This window comes from Nerophis ophidion, linkage group LG14, assembly GCF_033978795.1.
Source record: "Nerophis ophidion isolate RoL-2023_Sa linkage group LG14, RoL_Noph_v1.0, whole genome shotgun sequence".
Classification (NCBI taxonomy): domain Eukaryota; kingdom Metazoa; phylum Chordata; class Actinopteri; order Syngnathiformes; family Syngnathidae; genus Nerophis; species Nerophis ophidion.
This window is the reverse complement of record NC_084624.1, coordinates 4,546,135-4,562,842: the sequence shown is the minus strand read 5'-3', so window position 1 is coordinate 4,562,842 and position 16,708 is coordinate 4,546,135. Positions and strand designations below refer to the sequence as shown.

Below are 16,708 nucleotides of genomic sequence, written 5' to 3'. Positions count from 1 at the left end.
TTACAAACACCGGGTCTCAGCTCTGTTATTTTCTGTTTTTTTGACTATTTTTTGGAACCTTGGAGACATCATGCCTCGACGGTGTGTCGTCGGAGGGTGTAACAACACTAACAGGGAGGGATTCAAGTTGCACGACTGGCAAGAAATCTGCCGCCAGACCCCCATTGAATGTGCCGGAGTGTCTCCACATTTGACCGGCGATACTAAAGCAGACATGGCACAGAGATGTATGAATAACCTGCAGATGCATTTGCAACTATATTATGTTTCCTTCCACCCACATTTAATGCAAAAAAAAAAACACTTACCAATCGACTGATTTAAGTTGCTCCAGTGTCACAAGATGCGAAAGTCCTGATCGTTTGGTCCGCACATTTTACCGGCGATGCTAACGCAGCTATTCGGCCATGCTATGGCTATGAATAGCGTCAATAGCTATTTGCTCAATAGCTTCAGTTTCTTCTTCAATACTTTCATACTCCAACCATCTGTTTCAATACATGCGTAATCTGTTGAATCGCTTAAGTCGCTGAAATCCAAGTTTGAATCCGAGCTAATGTCGCTATATCTTGCTGTGCTATTCCCATTGTTTGTTTACATCGGCAGCACTGTATGACGTCACAGGGAAATGGATAGTGGTTTCGAAGATAGCGAAAATAAGGCACTTTAAAGCTTTATTTGGGGATATTCCGAGACCGGTAAAATTGTGAAAAAAACTTCAAAAAATACAACAAGCCACTGGGAACTGATTTTTATTGTTTTTAACCCTTTTGAAATTGTGATAATGTTCCCCTTTAATAGTGCTTACAAAGAATTATGAGAAATACTTTCAACCTTATTCAAAATAAGATATTCTTCATCTCAGTATGTTGATAATGACTGAATTAATTGATTACATATTACAAAACTGTTGTGTATACGAATTCACAGATGTTATTTTATTATTACAAAGGTCAGTAAATTATTCTATATATTCGTAAACGCTCTGAAGTGGGAAAGGGGTAGGATTAAATAAGCTTTGCTTCTTCCTACTCCCTGAAACTGTGTGATGTATGATACTGTAAGTGTGTTCATGTTCGATATACACTACAGAAAGAAAGAAGAAAGAAACTTTACTAACAGCCTAAACACGTCAACATCATCCCTCATAACAGTACTAGCACCACAGCGCTAGGCAGCAGCCCCCCCAACAACACCCACTCATTATGCACCAATGACAGTTACAGTTACCAACACCTGGAATTACAAACATCAACATTTTAACTCAAGAGGCATTTTTGCACACTCTATATTCTGTACTGCTGGAATATATGACTAGTTGTTGTGGATTATATTTACTACATTCGAAAATACTACACAGTTAAAAAATTAAAGTATTTAAATTACAAGTCTGTTCAACATGACAAGTTATTGCCTTTGCTTTCTTTAAAACATAAATTGGCATGTTTTACATTTTTCAAAAAACGGTCACCATTTTAAAGTAATGATTTGGTCAAATGTAAACGACATCCATCCCCAATGTCAACATGCAAGCACTAAGAAGAGGAAGAAGAGAGAAGGGCGAGGGTCCTTACCGGTGTCCGAGTCTCGCTCCTCCGTGCCGGGCGGACTGCTAGTGAAGGAGAGCTTGCGCTTCATGGAAGACTTAACTTTCCCTTCCTTTCCCAGCAATTCACTCCGGTCCAACTTTGGAGTTTTGGTGAAAGGGGACAGCTTGTCTTTGCACTGTTGGAGGGAAGGAGAGAAATAAAACCGTTGAAAAACACGTTCAAACACCTTGATTAAATTTACATCTTGAGAATAGTCTGTCTGTGTTAGGGCTGGGAGATATATTGATATACTGGATATATGGCGGGTTTTACTCTCTGCGGTATAAAAAAAGACTATATCGTGATATTCGAGTATAAGTTCTCAAGCAGTTGCTTTTAGCTACAGCAGGGGGTGCCCACACTTTTTCTGCAGGGGAGCTACTTTTCAATTGACCAACTCGAGGGGATCTACCTCATTTATATATATCATTTATATTTATTTATTTATGAAAGAGACATTTTTGTAAACAAGTTAAATGTGTTTAATGTATAATACAAGCATGTGTAACACATATAGATGTCTTTCTTTCACAAAGACAAGAATATAAGTTGGTGTATTACCTGATTCTGATGACTTGCATTGATTGGAATCAGACAGTAATGATGATAACGCCCACATTTTCAAATGGAGGAGAAAAAAAGTTGTCCTTTCGGTACAATACCACATGAAAGTGGTTGGTTTTTGGCATCTAATTCATCCAGCTTCCATACACTTTACAAGAAAAACATTGGCGGCAAATTCCGTAGCTTGCTTGATTGACATTCACGGCACCCGAGGGTCTTGTGAGATGACGCTGGCTGCTGCCAGTTCATTATTATGAAAAAATGACAGAGAGGAAGGAGAGAAACACTTTTTATTTCAACAGACTTTCGCGCCGTCCCTTCCGTCAAAACTCTAAAGGCCGACTGCACATTCCCTATCTTCACAATAAAAGCCCTGCTTCATGCTGCCTGCGCTAACAAAATAAGAGTCTCGGAAAGCTGGCGTGCACAAGTGATGTGCACGCCAGCTTTCTGAGGGATCGCTTGTGCACGCCAGTTTTCCGAGACTCTGTATTTAGTTAGCGCAGACAGCATGAAGCAGGGCTTTTATTGTGAAGATAGGAAATGTGCAGTCGGCCTTTAGAGTTTTGACGGAAGGGACGGCGCGAAAGTCTGTTGAAATAAAAAGTGTTTCTCGCCTTCCTCTCGGTCATATTTTCATAATAATAATCTTGCAGCAGCCAGCGTCATCTCACAAGACCCTCCGGTACCGTGAATGTCATTTAAGTGACGTCTTGGTGAAGATTGATGATCACTCATTTTTAGGTCTATTTTTTTTAAAAGCCTGGCTGGAGATCGACTGACACACCCCCCGCGGTCGACTGGTAGCTCGCGATCGACGTAATGGGCACCCCTGCACTACAGGCTCTTCCCACTCTTTCTTGTCTCTCCTTCTCAAAGACAGCAAGCGCACCTTCTTACATACGTCACATATGTATACGCCCTCGCGGAGCAGAGAGGTAGCAGCATGGGTAACGTTAGCTGTGGTGCGATTGGCAATACGAGAGAAAGAAGGTGCCAATCAGGTAACAAATGAAGGAACAAATAATTCCAAAGAAAAACAGCAGGGGGTCTATCGTCTGGCGGTGGTTAGGCTTCAAGAGGGAATATGTCGACCAGACAACCGTAATTTGTCAAGTGTGGGGCAAAAGCGTTACTACAAAAAGTAGCATTACTGGGGGACGGCGTGGCGAAGTTGGTAGAGTGGCTGTGCCAGTAATTTGAGGGTTACTGGTTCAATCCCCACCTTCTACCGTCCTAGTCACGTCCGTTCTGTCCTTGGGCAAGACACTTCACCCTTGCTCCTGATGAGTCCTGGTGAGCGCCTTGCATGGCAGCTCCCGCCGTCAGTATGTGAATGGGGGAATGTGGAAATACTGTCAAAGCGCTTTGGGCTCCTTAAAAAAGGGTAGAAAAGCGCTATACAAGTACAAACCATTTACCAATGTGTAGCATCCTTTGAAAAGTCACCCGCTAGAGCAGTGGTTCTCAACCTTTTTTCACTGATGTAAGTACCCCCTAATCAGAGCAAAGCATTTTTGGTTGGAAAAATAGAGATAAAGAAGTAAAATACAGCACTATGTCATCAGTTTCTGTTTTATTAAATTGTATGATATTGCTCATTTGTAGTGGTCGTTCTTGAACTATTTGGGAATACAATATATAAAAATGACCAAAAACTTATTGAAAAATAAACAAGTGATTCAGTTTTAATAAAGATTTCTACACACAGAAGTAATCATCAATTTAAAGTGCCCTCTTTGGGGATTGTAATAGAGATCCATCTGGATTCATCAACTTCATTCTAAACATTCTTCACAAAACAAGAAATTCTTAACATCAATATTTATGGAACATGTCCACAAAAAATCTAGCTGTCACTGAATATTGCATTGTTGCATTTCTTTTCACCGTTTATGAACTTACATTTTGTTGAAGTATTATTCAATAAATATATTTATAAAGGATTTTTTAATTGTTGCTATTTTTAGAATATTTAAAAAAAAAAATTCACGTACCCCTTGGCATACCTTCAAGTACCCCCATTTGAGAACCACTTCGCTAGAGAATGAAGAGTGCTTGAAACTCCGCATGTCAACATCTCCGGTCCGTACCACACCAACAAAATGCCGAAGCAACCATTTCCACATCAACACCGTATGAAAAAAATAGTCAACAACAAAAGGAGATAACGTCCGCAGGAACCTACCACATAGTGAAGGACATACACTATTTGATTTCCTATTATGGAGCTCATTTTTATTTGACAGTATTTGAAATATCTTGTGTGACATCATGCACAAAAGTGCACTTTATTTACTTTAAACTATTGTAGTGGCGTTCTGTACAAAAAGTGCACTTTAATTTAGTGTTTTGATATGTCGTCTTAGTGACATCATGCACAAAAGTGCACTTATAGTTTGTTTTAAAATGTCTCTGACAATTTTGCACTTTCTGTTTTGAAATGACATGAATGTTTGTGCCACTGCTTAATAACTGTTTAATAAATATAGTTTTGGTCAATTGACTTAGTTGTGATTTCCCTCTCTGCATGAAAATTTAAAAGTAGCATATATTAATTCTGTATGAAGAAGAATGTTTTAATGTAGACACATAGAATCATCATACTGCTGTGATTATATGCATCAAGTGTTCATTCAAGGCTAAGGCAAAATATGGAGACATATATCGGCCTAAAAATATCAAGATATTAATAAAAGGCCATATCGCCCAGCCCTAGCACAAATTACAGTTAAAATTTAAAAAAAATAATTGGTTATTGGTATCAGCCTAGAGGAGCAGAAGCTAAAGAAAAAATCCCAAACCAGTGCCAAATGATTGATCTTTAATACTGATCCAAAGTGCATGGACAAAGTAGAAAGGAAGATATAGCTCTCCTTAAAAATGTGCTAAGTACAATCCACAACATATAAGCAGAAGAACCAACATGAAAAATAATATCAGGAGATTGCCTGTAGTCACAGCCACAGCCTCCATTGTGTTTTGATCTGCGCCATTGGTATTTATTTTTCTTAAATGGAGAATGTATGATGACTCATCTTTGGACAGCGCTCGCATTAGCGCTCAGTGTGCAGGTGTTTCACCTCAAAAGGGAAGAAAAGCCTCTCAAGTGAAAACTCTCGCCTGCTGACTGCGTTTTTTTCAATCTCTATAATACTAATACTGCGAGTAGCAAGAAGTGTCTTTTTTGCTGCCAGTGAGTATGGCAGCCCATTAACGTTCTCATGACAGGATCAAACCTTTCCCAAGAACTACTGAGTAAACTGTGACGCAAGACTTTTCCATCCCGCTCTTTCCAAAGTCAAGATAACCTCTGAGCTTTAGGAAAGAGCGGAGGCGACAGAGAGGGAACGTGTTCCCTGACTGCATTACTTTTATTTTCACACAGCGCCTACTTGGAAAACATTGTGACATATGGAATGCACTAAAAACCTTTGGGAATGTTGCAACTTTGAGGTGGCTATAAACATAGCAATTATTGTTCTTTTTAAAGCAGACCGTTGACTTTAAATTTCCAGATAAACATATTTCTGACGTTTACGACTACAATGTGTTTATCCGAACAGCTGAGAAAAAGCCATTTCGGGAATAATAAATAGGTAACATTTCTACTTGCAACCCTAGTTAAGGGGGAACATTATCACAATTTCAAAAGGGTTAAAAACAATAAAAATCAGTTCCCAGTGGCTTGTTGTATTTTTCGAAGTTTTTTTCAAAATTTTACCGGTCTCGGAATATCCCTAAATAAAGCTTTAAAGTGCCTTATTTTCGCTCTCTGCGAAGACACTGGCCATTTCCCTGTGACGTCACACAGTGCTGCCAATGTAAACAATGGGAATACCACAGCAAGATATAGCGACATTAGCTCGGATTCAAACTCGGATTTCAGCGACTTAAGCGATTCAACAGATTACGCATGTGTTGAAACAGATGGTTGGAGTATGAAAATATTGAAGAAGAAACTGAAGCTATTGAGCGAATAGCTATTGACGCTATTCATAGCCATAGCATGGCCGAATAGCTGCGTTAGCATCGCCGGTAAAATGTGCGCACCAAACGATCAGGACTTTCGCATCTTTTGACACTGGAGCAACTTAAATCCGTCGATTGGTAAGTGTTTGTTTCGCATTAAATGTGGGTGGGAGGAAACGTAATATAGTTGCAAATGCATCTGCAGGTTATCCATACATCTCTGTGCCATGTCTGCTTTAGCACCGCCGGTAAATAGCATGTTAGCATCGATTAGCGTAGCATGTTAGCATCGATTAGCTGGCAGTCAACATCAACAAAACTCACCTTTGTGATTTCGTTGACTATCGTTGCAAATGCATCTGCAGGTTATCCATACATCTCTGTACCATGTCTGCCTTAGCATCGTCGGTAAAATGTGGGGAAACTCCAGCACATTCAATGGGGGTCTGGCGGCAGACACTTTGGCATCTTCGGGCCAGTGGTGCAACTTGAATCCCTCCCTGTTAGTGTTGTTACACCCTCCGACAACACACCGGCGAGGCATGATGTCTCCAAGGTTCCAAAAAATAGTCAAAAAAACGGCAAATAACAGAGCTGAGACCCGGTGTTTGTAATGTGTTGAAAATGAAAAGGGCGGGTGTGTTACCTCGGCGACGTCACATTCTGACGTCATCGCCTCCAGCGCGATGAACAGAAAGGCGTTTAATTCGCCAAAATTCACCCATTTAGAGTTCGGAAATCGGTTAAAAAACTACATGGTCGCTTTTCTGCACCATCAAGGTATATATTGACGCTTACATAGGTCTGCTGATAATGTTCCCCTTTAAGAGGGTGTTTAAGACTTCACAATGAGGGCAGTGCCACCAAATCATTTGTCTCTGTCAATCCAATTTACAACTCTTGTTTTCAATATGCTGCTTTTCCCAAACAGCTAAAGTAGTACAACATTGAAACAAGTTGACGCACCTTCTTTCCCACTTGCTTTTCCACCATGGCTCCATCTCTGTCGCTCCCAGGTTTGGCCATGGTGTGGCATCAGACTAGCTGTGACAGCTCCGGCACAGCAGGCTCATCATGCACCTGGATCAGGAACAATGAAAGTGATGAGACACTATCACAGATAGGAGCAGGAAGATACACTATATTGCCAAAAGCATTTGGCCACCCATCCAAATGATGAGAATCAGGTGTCCTAAGCACTTAGGCATGGAGACTGTTTCTACAAACATTTGTGAAAGAATGGGCCGCTCTCAGTGACTTCCAGCGTGGAACTGTCATAGAATGCCACCTGTGCAACAAATCCAGTCGTGAAATTTCCTCGTACCTCAATATTCCAAAGTCGACTTTATTAAAAGAAAAGTGAAGAATTTGGGAACAACAGCAACTCAGCCACAAAGTGGTAGGCCACGTAAATTGACAGAGATGGGTTAGTGGATGCTGAAGCGCATCGTGCAAAGACTTTCTGCACAGTCAGTCGCTACAGAGCTCCAAACTTCATGTGACCTTCCAATTAGCCCACGTACAGCACGCAGAGAGCTTCATGGGATGGGTTTCCACGGCCGAGCAGCTGCCTCTAAGCCGCCTTAACAACAAAGCGCTGTGGGAAACCCTGTTTCAGCCAAGCCCTAGCTTGTAACATTTACTTCCACGCTTAAAATCTAGGGTTTGGCCATTCTGATACAACTAACACATACTTGCAAAATATGCCACACTGCTGTTAAATATACTAGAAGCACAACCAACCATATAAGTAATTCCAAACAGCGAGATGAAATCAGTGTCGGCTAGTCATGTTTAAAGTGCCAATAGGATGAAAAACAGTTGACTTTATATGACTAATTGTGTTTTATTGTATCCATAAAACCATACCCAATCCTCAACATATGTGACAATAACGTCCAAACAGCCTCAAAATGCCACAATTACAAATGGCCATTTTGAATATTCCGCTCCAAATGTTTTCAGCAAGTTCCATTGATTTGGGGTCAGATGACGTCATAACGGGAACTCGTCTGCATTCTGTCTGTGATAGTTGATATAATAATGTAAGTGCATCGTAAAGTCTACATGAACTCCATGGTGTTCAGGGATGAATAGTCTCTCCTATCACTCTTGTACTGTTTTTTCCAGCTATAGTTACATTAATCATTAGTAATGTAGCAGCCTAGCTTTGAATGGCAGGGTCCCTGCTATCACATGCTGATAAAAATATAACATTTATCAACTACAGGCTTCTCAAATGCTGTTATGAATCAAGCAAAGACCCCAAAAGGGACAAGCGGTAGAAAAATGGACTGATGGAGTTGAGCAGGTGTCAGCATGTGGCCCCACTTTCAACTCTTTTTTTCAAACACTTATTTACAATAAGTCATTAATTTGACTTTGTAAACCATTATTTTAGTATTTCAGGTAACTAGGACTGTTTTATTTTTACTTTACGGCAAAAATATGGAGATATATATCGTATATTGTCATTCAGCAAATGGAGCGGAAAACACAACCAAAAGTTGCAGGCTTCTTCACGCGACGAAGCCGGCCTACTTCACCACAGTCTGTAGTTTATTGCCCCCCAGGCTGTGGTGGCAGCAACAAAGTGGAGACGTGATGGTGACAGGCCGAGATACACCGATCCTTACACCCTCCCACCCCCTTCCCCGGTTCCCTCCCCCTGGACAGTCACTACCTTAACTAACACATTTTCTGGGGGAAACACTGAGATAAGGTAACATAGACATGACAACAGCAGAGGTGCTCAACGTTTTTTGCACCACGGACCGGTTTAATGTAGGCCAGGGGTCTCAAACATGCGGCCTGCTAGACGTTGTTTTGCAGCCCGCACCTTGATATGTAAACTTAACGCTATTGCGGCCCGTGGGTTTTGAATGGCGCTTGCCAATCCTCCCGATTTTCCGGAAGACTCGAATTTCAGGGAAATCAATCAATCAGTAAATCAATGTTTACTTATATAGCCCTAAATCACTACTGTCTCAAAGGGCTGCACAAACCACTACGACATCCTCGGTAGGCCCACATAAGGGCAAGGAAAACTCACACCCAGTGGGACGTCGGTGACAATGATGACTATGAGAACCTTGGAGAGGAGGAGAGCAATTGATATCGAGCGGGTCTAACATGATACTGTGAAAGTTCAATCCATAATGGATCCAACACAGTCGCGAGAGTCCAGTCCAAAGCGGATCCAACACAGCAGTGAGAGTCCCGTTCACAGCGGAGCCAGCAGGAAACCATCCCAAGCGGAGGCGGATCAGCAGCGCAGAGATGTCCCCAGCCGATACACAGGCAAGCAGTACATGGCCACCGGATCGGACCGGACCCCCTCCACAAGGGAGAGTGGGACATAGGAGAAAAAGAAAAGAAACGGCAGATCAACTGGTCTAAAAAGGGAGTCTATTTAAAGGCTAGAGTATACAAATGAGTTTTAAGGTGAGATTTAAATGCTTCTACTGAGGTAGCATCTCGAACTTTTACCGGGAGGGCATTCCAGAGTACTGGAGCCCGAAATGAAAAAGCTCTATAGCCCGCAGACTTTTTTTGGGCTTTGGGGATCACTAATAAGCCGGAGTCCTTTGAACGCAGATTTCTTGCCGGGACATATGGTACAATACAATCGGCAAGACAGGATGGAGCTAGACCGTGTAGTATTTTATACGTAAGTAGTAAAACCTTAAAGTCACATCTTAAGTGCACAGGAAGCCAGTGCAGGTGAGAATGCCGTAACGGCACTGCATTTAGCGCCCTCTACAACATGCACCAACACATTACAGCAACATGTTGTATCTAGCTGATGAACTCACACACGTAAGCGACTGCAAGATGTATAAACAACTTTAACACTGTTACAAGTATGCGCCACACTGTGAACTCACACCAAACAAGAATGACAAACACATTTTGGGAGAACATCTGCACCGTAACACCACATAAACACAACAGGACAAATACCCCAAATCCCATGCAGCCCTAATTCTTTGTGGGTTCTGCCGAGGATGTTGTAGTCTTAATGATTTATGCAGTCCTTTGAGACATTTGTGATTTGGGGCTATATAAATAAACATTTATTGATTGATTGATTGAACTCTTCTGGGCTACAATATATACTCCCGCTACCACAAAATTCCGCCCCCCACACATTAAACCTCCCCCCGTGCTTTGGTTAAGGTGGTGTTAAGTCAAAAGTGGCCAAAGTTAAGTCAGAGAAAATGCAGTCCTTTATAAATTATTTAATGTTTCTCTCCGGCCCGGTAGCAAATGCTACACAGACCGGTACCGGTCCCTGGACCGGTAGTTGGGGCCAATGCTTAATAGAACTCGAGGCACTGCAGAACTTTAACACTGTTACAAATATGCGCCACACCGTGAACTCACACCAAACAAGAATGACAAACACATTTTAAAATTACATAGAATTCCCATGGTTGTTTACACAGAGTAAGTAGTAATACAAATAGGGATTTATTTAAATCGACAATCAAACTGCCCTTGCTGAAAGCAAACAAATAGCAGGCAGGAAATGACGTCAACAGGAAGCATGAATCACAGAGTTGGGAACATGCATGTTGGTGGGGGAAACACCCTCACGGCTGGGTTTCCCCAATAAACTACTCTCCAACGTAATGGAGCTTTGTTCTCATGTGACTTAACTCTCACACACCCACCTGCGTGTGTTTGACGGGGCACCTGCAGGGTGAACGATCCAACATGTGCACGAAACCAAGGCAGTGGTTGTTGTGGTCATTTTTAGCTCAATTTTACAAACTTGCCCTTGCTCTGCAATGTCAACTACAACGGTGCTCACTTTTCTGCTCGCATTATTAGAGGATATGTTGTAAATCAGGGGTAGGGAACCTATGGCTCTAGAGCCAGATGTGGCTCTTTTGATGACTGCATCTGGCTCCCTGATAAATCTGAGCTGACGTTGCTTAACACGATAAGTAATGAATAATTCCACTTGTAATCACAGTGTTAAAAATAACGTTCAAAATATGAAACATTCTCATGCATTCCATCCGTTTCCTACCGCACCTGTTCAAGAAGTTGCGTTAATGGTAAGAAGTTATTTATTTATTATTGGTTAGTGTGGGGCTTGCCCTCCTGGGGGTTCTTCAGACCCCCAAGCACCGACATGAGAGCCTGTTTCAGGGTTACAATATTGTTTTATTTTTCAATAAGTCTCTCAGTTGCTTTCCAGCAATAGCATTTCCAGCTCAAACCCAGTCTCTCCTCCTGGCTGCTGCTTGTAACAGAGCGACAGGTGATTAGATAACAAGGCCCAGGTGGGCCATCTACGCACCTGTCGCTGCAGGCCCGCAGGCCACGCCCCTCCACAGTTAGTTTCAGAATAACAATGTTATTAAAAAAAATAAGAGACCTATTATACTCTAGAAATGTTGGTCTTACTTAAAAATGCACGTGTTTAGTTGTGTTCAGTGTTTAAAAAAAGTATTATATGGCTCTTACTGAAATATATTTTTAAATATTTGGCTTTTTGGCTCTCTCAGCCAAAAAGGTTCCCGACAATATTATCACATAAATGAAGCTTGAACATACAGAACTTTAATGTAATACAGGCCTGGGCAATTATTTTTCCTCCGGGGGCCAGATTTAGATGAAAAAGTGTGCCTGGGGGCCAGTATATCTATTTTTAGGAACACTAATACAAAACCTCACAATAACGATTGAAAGCTAAAAAGGTTACGACAGACCCCCTTAAAAAACGGAATGGGATTTGATTTTTTTTTTTACTGAATGAGACACCCAGAATTTGAGTGTGGATGTTGGCCCTGCGATGAGGTGGCAACTTGTCCAGGGTGTATGCCGCCTTCCGCCCGATTGCAGCTGAGATAGGCACCAGCGCCCCCCACGACCCCAAAGGGAATAAGCGGTAGGAAATGGATGGATGGATGGAGACACCCAGAATGTACATGAAAATAAAGAATGTGGGATTTACAATATTAACTATTAATTAAGGATGCACCGAAATGAAAATTTGTGGCCGAAGCCGAATAAAATTTAAACGCTTGGCCGAAGGCCGAATACCGAATATTGAATGCAGTTTTTCACAATTTTTTTAATATTGCATAAATAGCCTAGAATACATATTTAGACATGTTTTTCAAATAAAGTAATTTTTTTATTGAATATTGACATTTTTTTAATATTCCAGTAGCCTTTGCCTTTCAAAAAAAGCACAGTTTTTCATTTATATTAGGCCTTCAAACAAAACATGCATTCCAAAAAAATAAATAAAGTGCATTAAAGTGGATAAACCCACAACAAATGAATTATTGTCCTTTTGGCAAAAGTCTGCTTAGCCACAGTAGATATGCTAATAATGTAAACAGAAGGCTCAAGTAAATCTCAATAAGTGTGTGCTTGTAACCTCATACACTTATACAGGTAGCCTACACAACAGGCTAATAATGTAAACAGAGGCCCCACTAAATCTCAATAAGTGTGTGCTTGTAACCTCATACACTTATACAGGTAGCCTACACAACAGGCTAATAATGTAAACAGAAGGCTCAAGTAAATCTCAATTAAGTGTGTGCTTGTAACCTCATACACTTATACAGGTACACAACATATCCCAACGTCACTGCACGTTGGTTGATTGCGTCACCGCGTCAAAAAATTGCGTCACACGCCACTATTCGGCCTTGTTTTTAACTCATTCCACCGAAGGCCGAATGTGGCTTTTTTTTGCCATATTCGGCCGAATATATTCGGTTACCGATTAATCGGTGCATCCCTACTATTAATGATAAATCACTGAATATTGACAACATATTTTACAATCAACCGAAACGCAACCAAAATGCAACAAACAGTGAAAAAAAACCCCACCTACAATCTGAGAAACCTCATAGTGACCATAGTAAGTAATTAGATGACCATAGTAACTAGTATATGATGCAGATTCCAACCACTGAAAGACTTAGTATAGTTGAAGACTTACGGTCATTAGAAAACATCACTGCACATCATAATGACAGCTACACTTTACATCTTAAAACAATTATTTGGGACTGTCCAGCGGGCCAGATTGAAAAGATCAACGGGCCGCATGTGGCCCACGGGCCTTAATTTGCCTAAACCTGCTGTAGTCTGTGTACAATTTGTATCACTGTATGGATTTATCATCCATCAATGTGAAATGTGGGCAGTGTACTCACTTATCCAATCCCCTTTATTTATACAGCACGATTAACAACAGACCTGGCCAAATTAAGGCCCGTTAAGTCTTTCAGTCAAATATTTTTTTTTAGATCTTTAAGATGGAAACTGTAGCTGCCATTATGATGTGCAGGGATTTTTCAAATTCCCGTAAATCTTGAACAATGCAAAGTATTTCAAAAGGTTGGAATCTGCGCTTTTGCATGAAAAACGAGTTACTATTGTAATCTAATTAGTTACCATGGTAATGTAAGTCACATCAGCTCAGACGAGGAACCAAGCAGTGTGGATGGGGAGCGTTTCCAGAGCCTGAAATGTGGGTGTCAGAGACGGACGTGTAAGAAGTTTTTGTGCATGATGTCACATAAAATATTTCAATAAGTGTCAAATAAAAATGAGCTGCATAATAGGAAATCAAATAGTGTATGTCCTTTGCTATGTGGTAGGTTCCTGCGGACGTTATCTCCTTCTGTTGCTGACTATTTTTCTCATATGGTGTTGATGTGGAAATGGTTGCCTCGCCATTTTTGTTGGGTGTGGCACCCAACGGAGATAGATAGATAGATAGAGAGAGAGAGAGAGAGAGATAGATAGATAGATAGTACTTTATTGATTCCTTCAGGATAATTAAAATTCCAGCAGCAGTGTACAGAGTTGAGATCAATTTAATTAAAAGTAAAAAGTAAATAATGGGGGTTTAAATGGAAACAAAATAGAGAAATATTACAATAAGAATAAAAACGAAAAAGCAACAATGGGAATACAAATATAACAGTAAAATAAAAATATAACAAGACAAAGTAGGCAGTAGTGACCATGTTATGAAAAACGTATTGCACTGTTAATGTGATGTTGACATGCAGAGTTTCAAGCACTCTTCTTTCTCTAGCAAGTGACTTCTCAAATTATGCTAGAACTTAGCAGTATTGCTAATTTTTGTAGCAACGCTTTTGCCGCACACTTGACAAATTACGGTTGTCTGTTCGACATATTCCCACTTGAAGCCAAATCACTGCCAGACGATGTACCCCGTGCTGTTTTTCTTGGGAATGAATTCTTCCTTCATTTGTTACCAGATTCACACCTTCTTTCTCTCGTATTACCACTCGCATCACAGCTAACGTTACCCATGCTGCTACCTCTCTGCTCCGCGAAGGCGTATACGTATGTGACGTATGTAAGAAGGTGCGCTTGTTGTACATCTCTGTGAGAAGGCGAGACAAGAAAGAGTGAGTAGAGTAGTGTAATGCCCGCAGCTAAAAGCAACTGCGTGAGAACGTATACTCCAATATCACGATATGGCCATTTTCTATATCGCACAGAGAAAAACCCGCGATATCAATCAATCAATCAATGTTTACTTATATAGCCCTAAATCACTAGTGTCTCAAAGGGCTGCACAAACCACTACCACATCCTCGGTAGGCCCACATAAGGGCAAGGAAAATTCACACCCAGTGGGACGTCGGTGACAATGATGACTATGAGAACCTTGGAGAGGAGGAAAGCAATGGATGTCGAGCGGGTCAAAGATGATTCTGTGAAAGTTCAATCCATAATGGATCCAACACAGCCGCGAGAGTCCACTCCAAAGCGGATCCAACACAGAGGCGAGAGTCCCGTTCACAGCGGAGCCAGCAGGAAACCATCCCAAGCGGAGGCGGATCAGCAGCGCAGAGATGTCCCCAGCCGATACACAGGCAAGCAGTACATGGCCACCGGATCGGACCGGACCCCCTCCACAAGGGAGAGTGGGACATAGGAGAAAAAAGAAAAGAAACGGCAGATCAACTGGTCTAAAAAGAGAGTCTATTTAAAGGCTAGAGTATACATCCGATATATCAAGTATATCGATACATCGGCCATCCCTAATGTGGTGTGCAGATGACTTGGCATTTTTGAATAGGAGGTATAAATCTTACAATTTATTCCTCTTTCAAAGACAGGTCCCCACCTTTTGTCAGCTGACATTTGTGGTTCTGCCATAGTGTGACAGCAGATGGATTAACTTGACGATTGGAGCCACTTATACGGGACAGGACAGGACCAAAAAGCAAAACGTGTCCCAGGGAAGCAGCGAGGACAGTGACTATAATTACAATGGCATTTGGTCACCTGCCAGCTCCGTGTTGGCTTCCGCCGCATTTCGCAACCGGCTTTCGGACGTGCCAGCGCAGACGAGGGAAGCCATTAACCTTGGGCCGTTTCAAGTCTGGATCAAACCTCGCCCGCCACACTACGACACGGTTCGCACAGACTGCGGCCCAACTGAGTTTGGCGCTCCAACAGAGGCTATTGGATAGGCCGTGTAAAAAGACTATCAAGTGCACAAATTGAAAGTGTGAAAAGGGTATGATGGCTGGCTCTCTTGGGGATGTGCAGGGCTGCACGCTGCAATAATTGCAACCAAAAATAGACAGAGCGACTACTATATATAAAAAAGTAGCACTTGTGAGAAAATGTGCACCCGGCCCGCTGACTGCTCTTTCTAGCGTTCCGCAGGTGGACGGTTTACCTGCAACCACTCGCCATGTCGTAACGTTAACGACTCTGCTGGCTCCGCATACAATTCTTTTTAAATGGAAGCTTGGGTCTCTGCCGAGCCAAAACAGTTGGATACAAGATGTCTTGCGGTGTCTACAATCAGAGGTGGGTAGAGGAGCCAGAAATTGTACTCAAGTAAGAGTACAGTTACTTTAGAGATGTATCACTCAAGTAAAAGTAAGGAGTAGTCACCCAAATATTTACTTGAGTAAAAGTAAAAAGTATGTTGTGAATAAACTACTCAAGTACTGAGTAACTGATGAGTAACCTGATTGTTTAATGATTACGGCAACAAATAATGCACAAAAACATAAAAATAGTAACGAGCAAATTCAGAGCCAGGAATATCTCTTAAGTAACTAAAACAATAATATATATCAAATAATACTACATTAAAATAAAAAAATTAAGGCACATTGAGCCACAATAACTTAACAGCACCATAGGCTCAGTAGGCATTGATTGATTGATTGATTGATTGAAACTTTTATTAGTAGATTGCACAGTACAGTACATATTCTGTACAATTGACCACTAAATGGTAACACCCCAATAAGATTTTTAAAGTTAATCAATTATTGGAAGCCAAGTCGAGGTCAAATTACCAAGTCGAGGTGATCTACCTCATATATACATACACACACATATCATATATATATATATATATATATATATATATACAGTATATAATTTATATTATTTTGCCGTTTTTGTTGACATGTTAAAGGTGTTTTAATGAATATACATGCATGTTTAACAAATAGATTCCTATCTTTCATGAAGACAAGAATATAAGTTGGTGTATTACCTGATTCTGATGACTTGCATTGATTGGAATCAGACAG

General features: G+C 41.1%; 1 protein-coding gene across 2 annotated transcripts in view; it reads right to left on the bottom strand.

The window, feature by feature from the left end:
* The window catches only part of ankrd12 (ankyrin repeat domain 12), a 101,601-nt gene that overhangs the window by 49,623 nt on the left and 35,270 nt on the right, over window positions 1-16,708 (bottom strand). For both annotated transcript variants that reach the window (XM_061919680.1, XM_061919681.1), the window contains exons 2-3: window positions 7,092-7,205; window positions 1,575-1,725 (exon numbers count right to left, since the gene is read on the bottom strand). In XM_061919680.1, coding sequence (XP_061775664.1) covers window positions 1,575-1,725; window positions 7,092-7,151 — 211 coding nt within the window. In that variant the 5' untranslated portion in view covers window positions 7,152-7,205. The remainder of the gene's footprint in view (window positions 1-1,574; window positions 1,726-7,091; window positions 7,206-16,708) is intronic.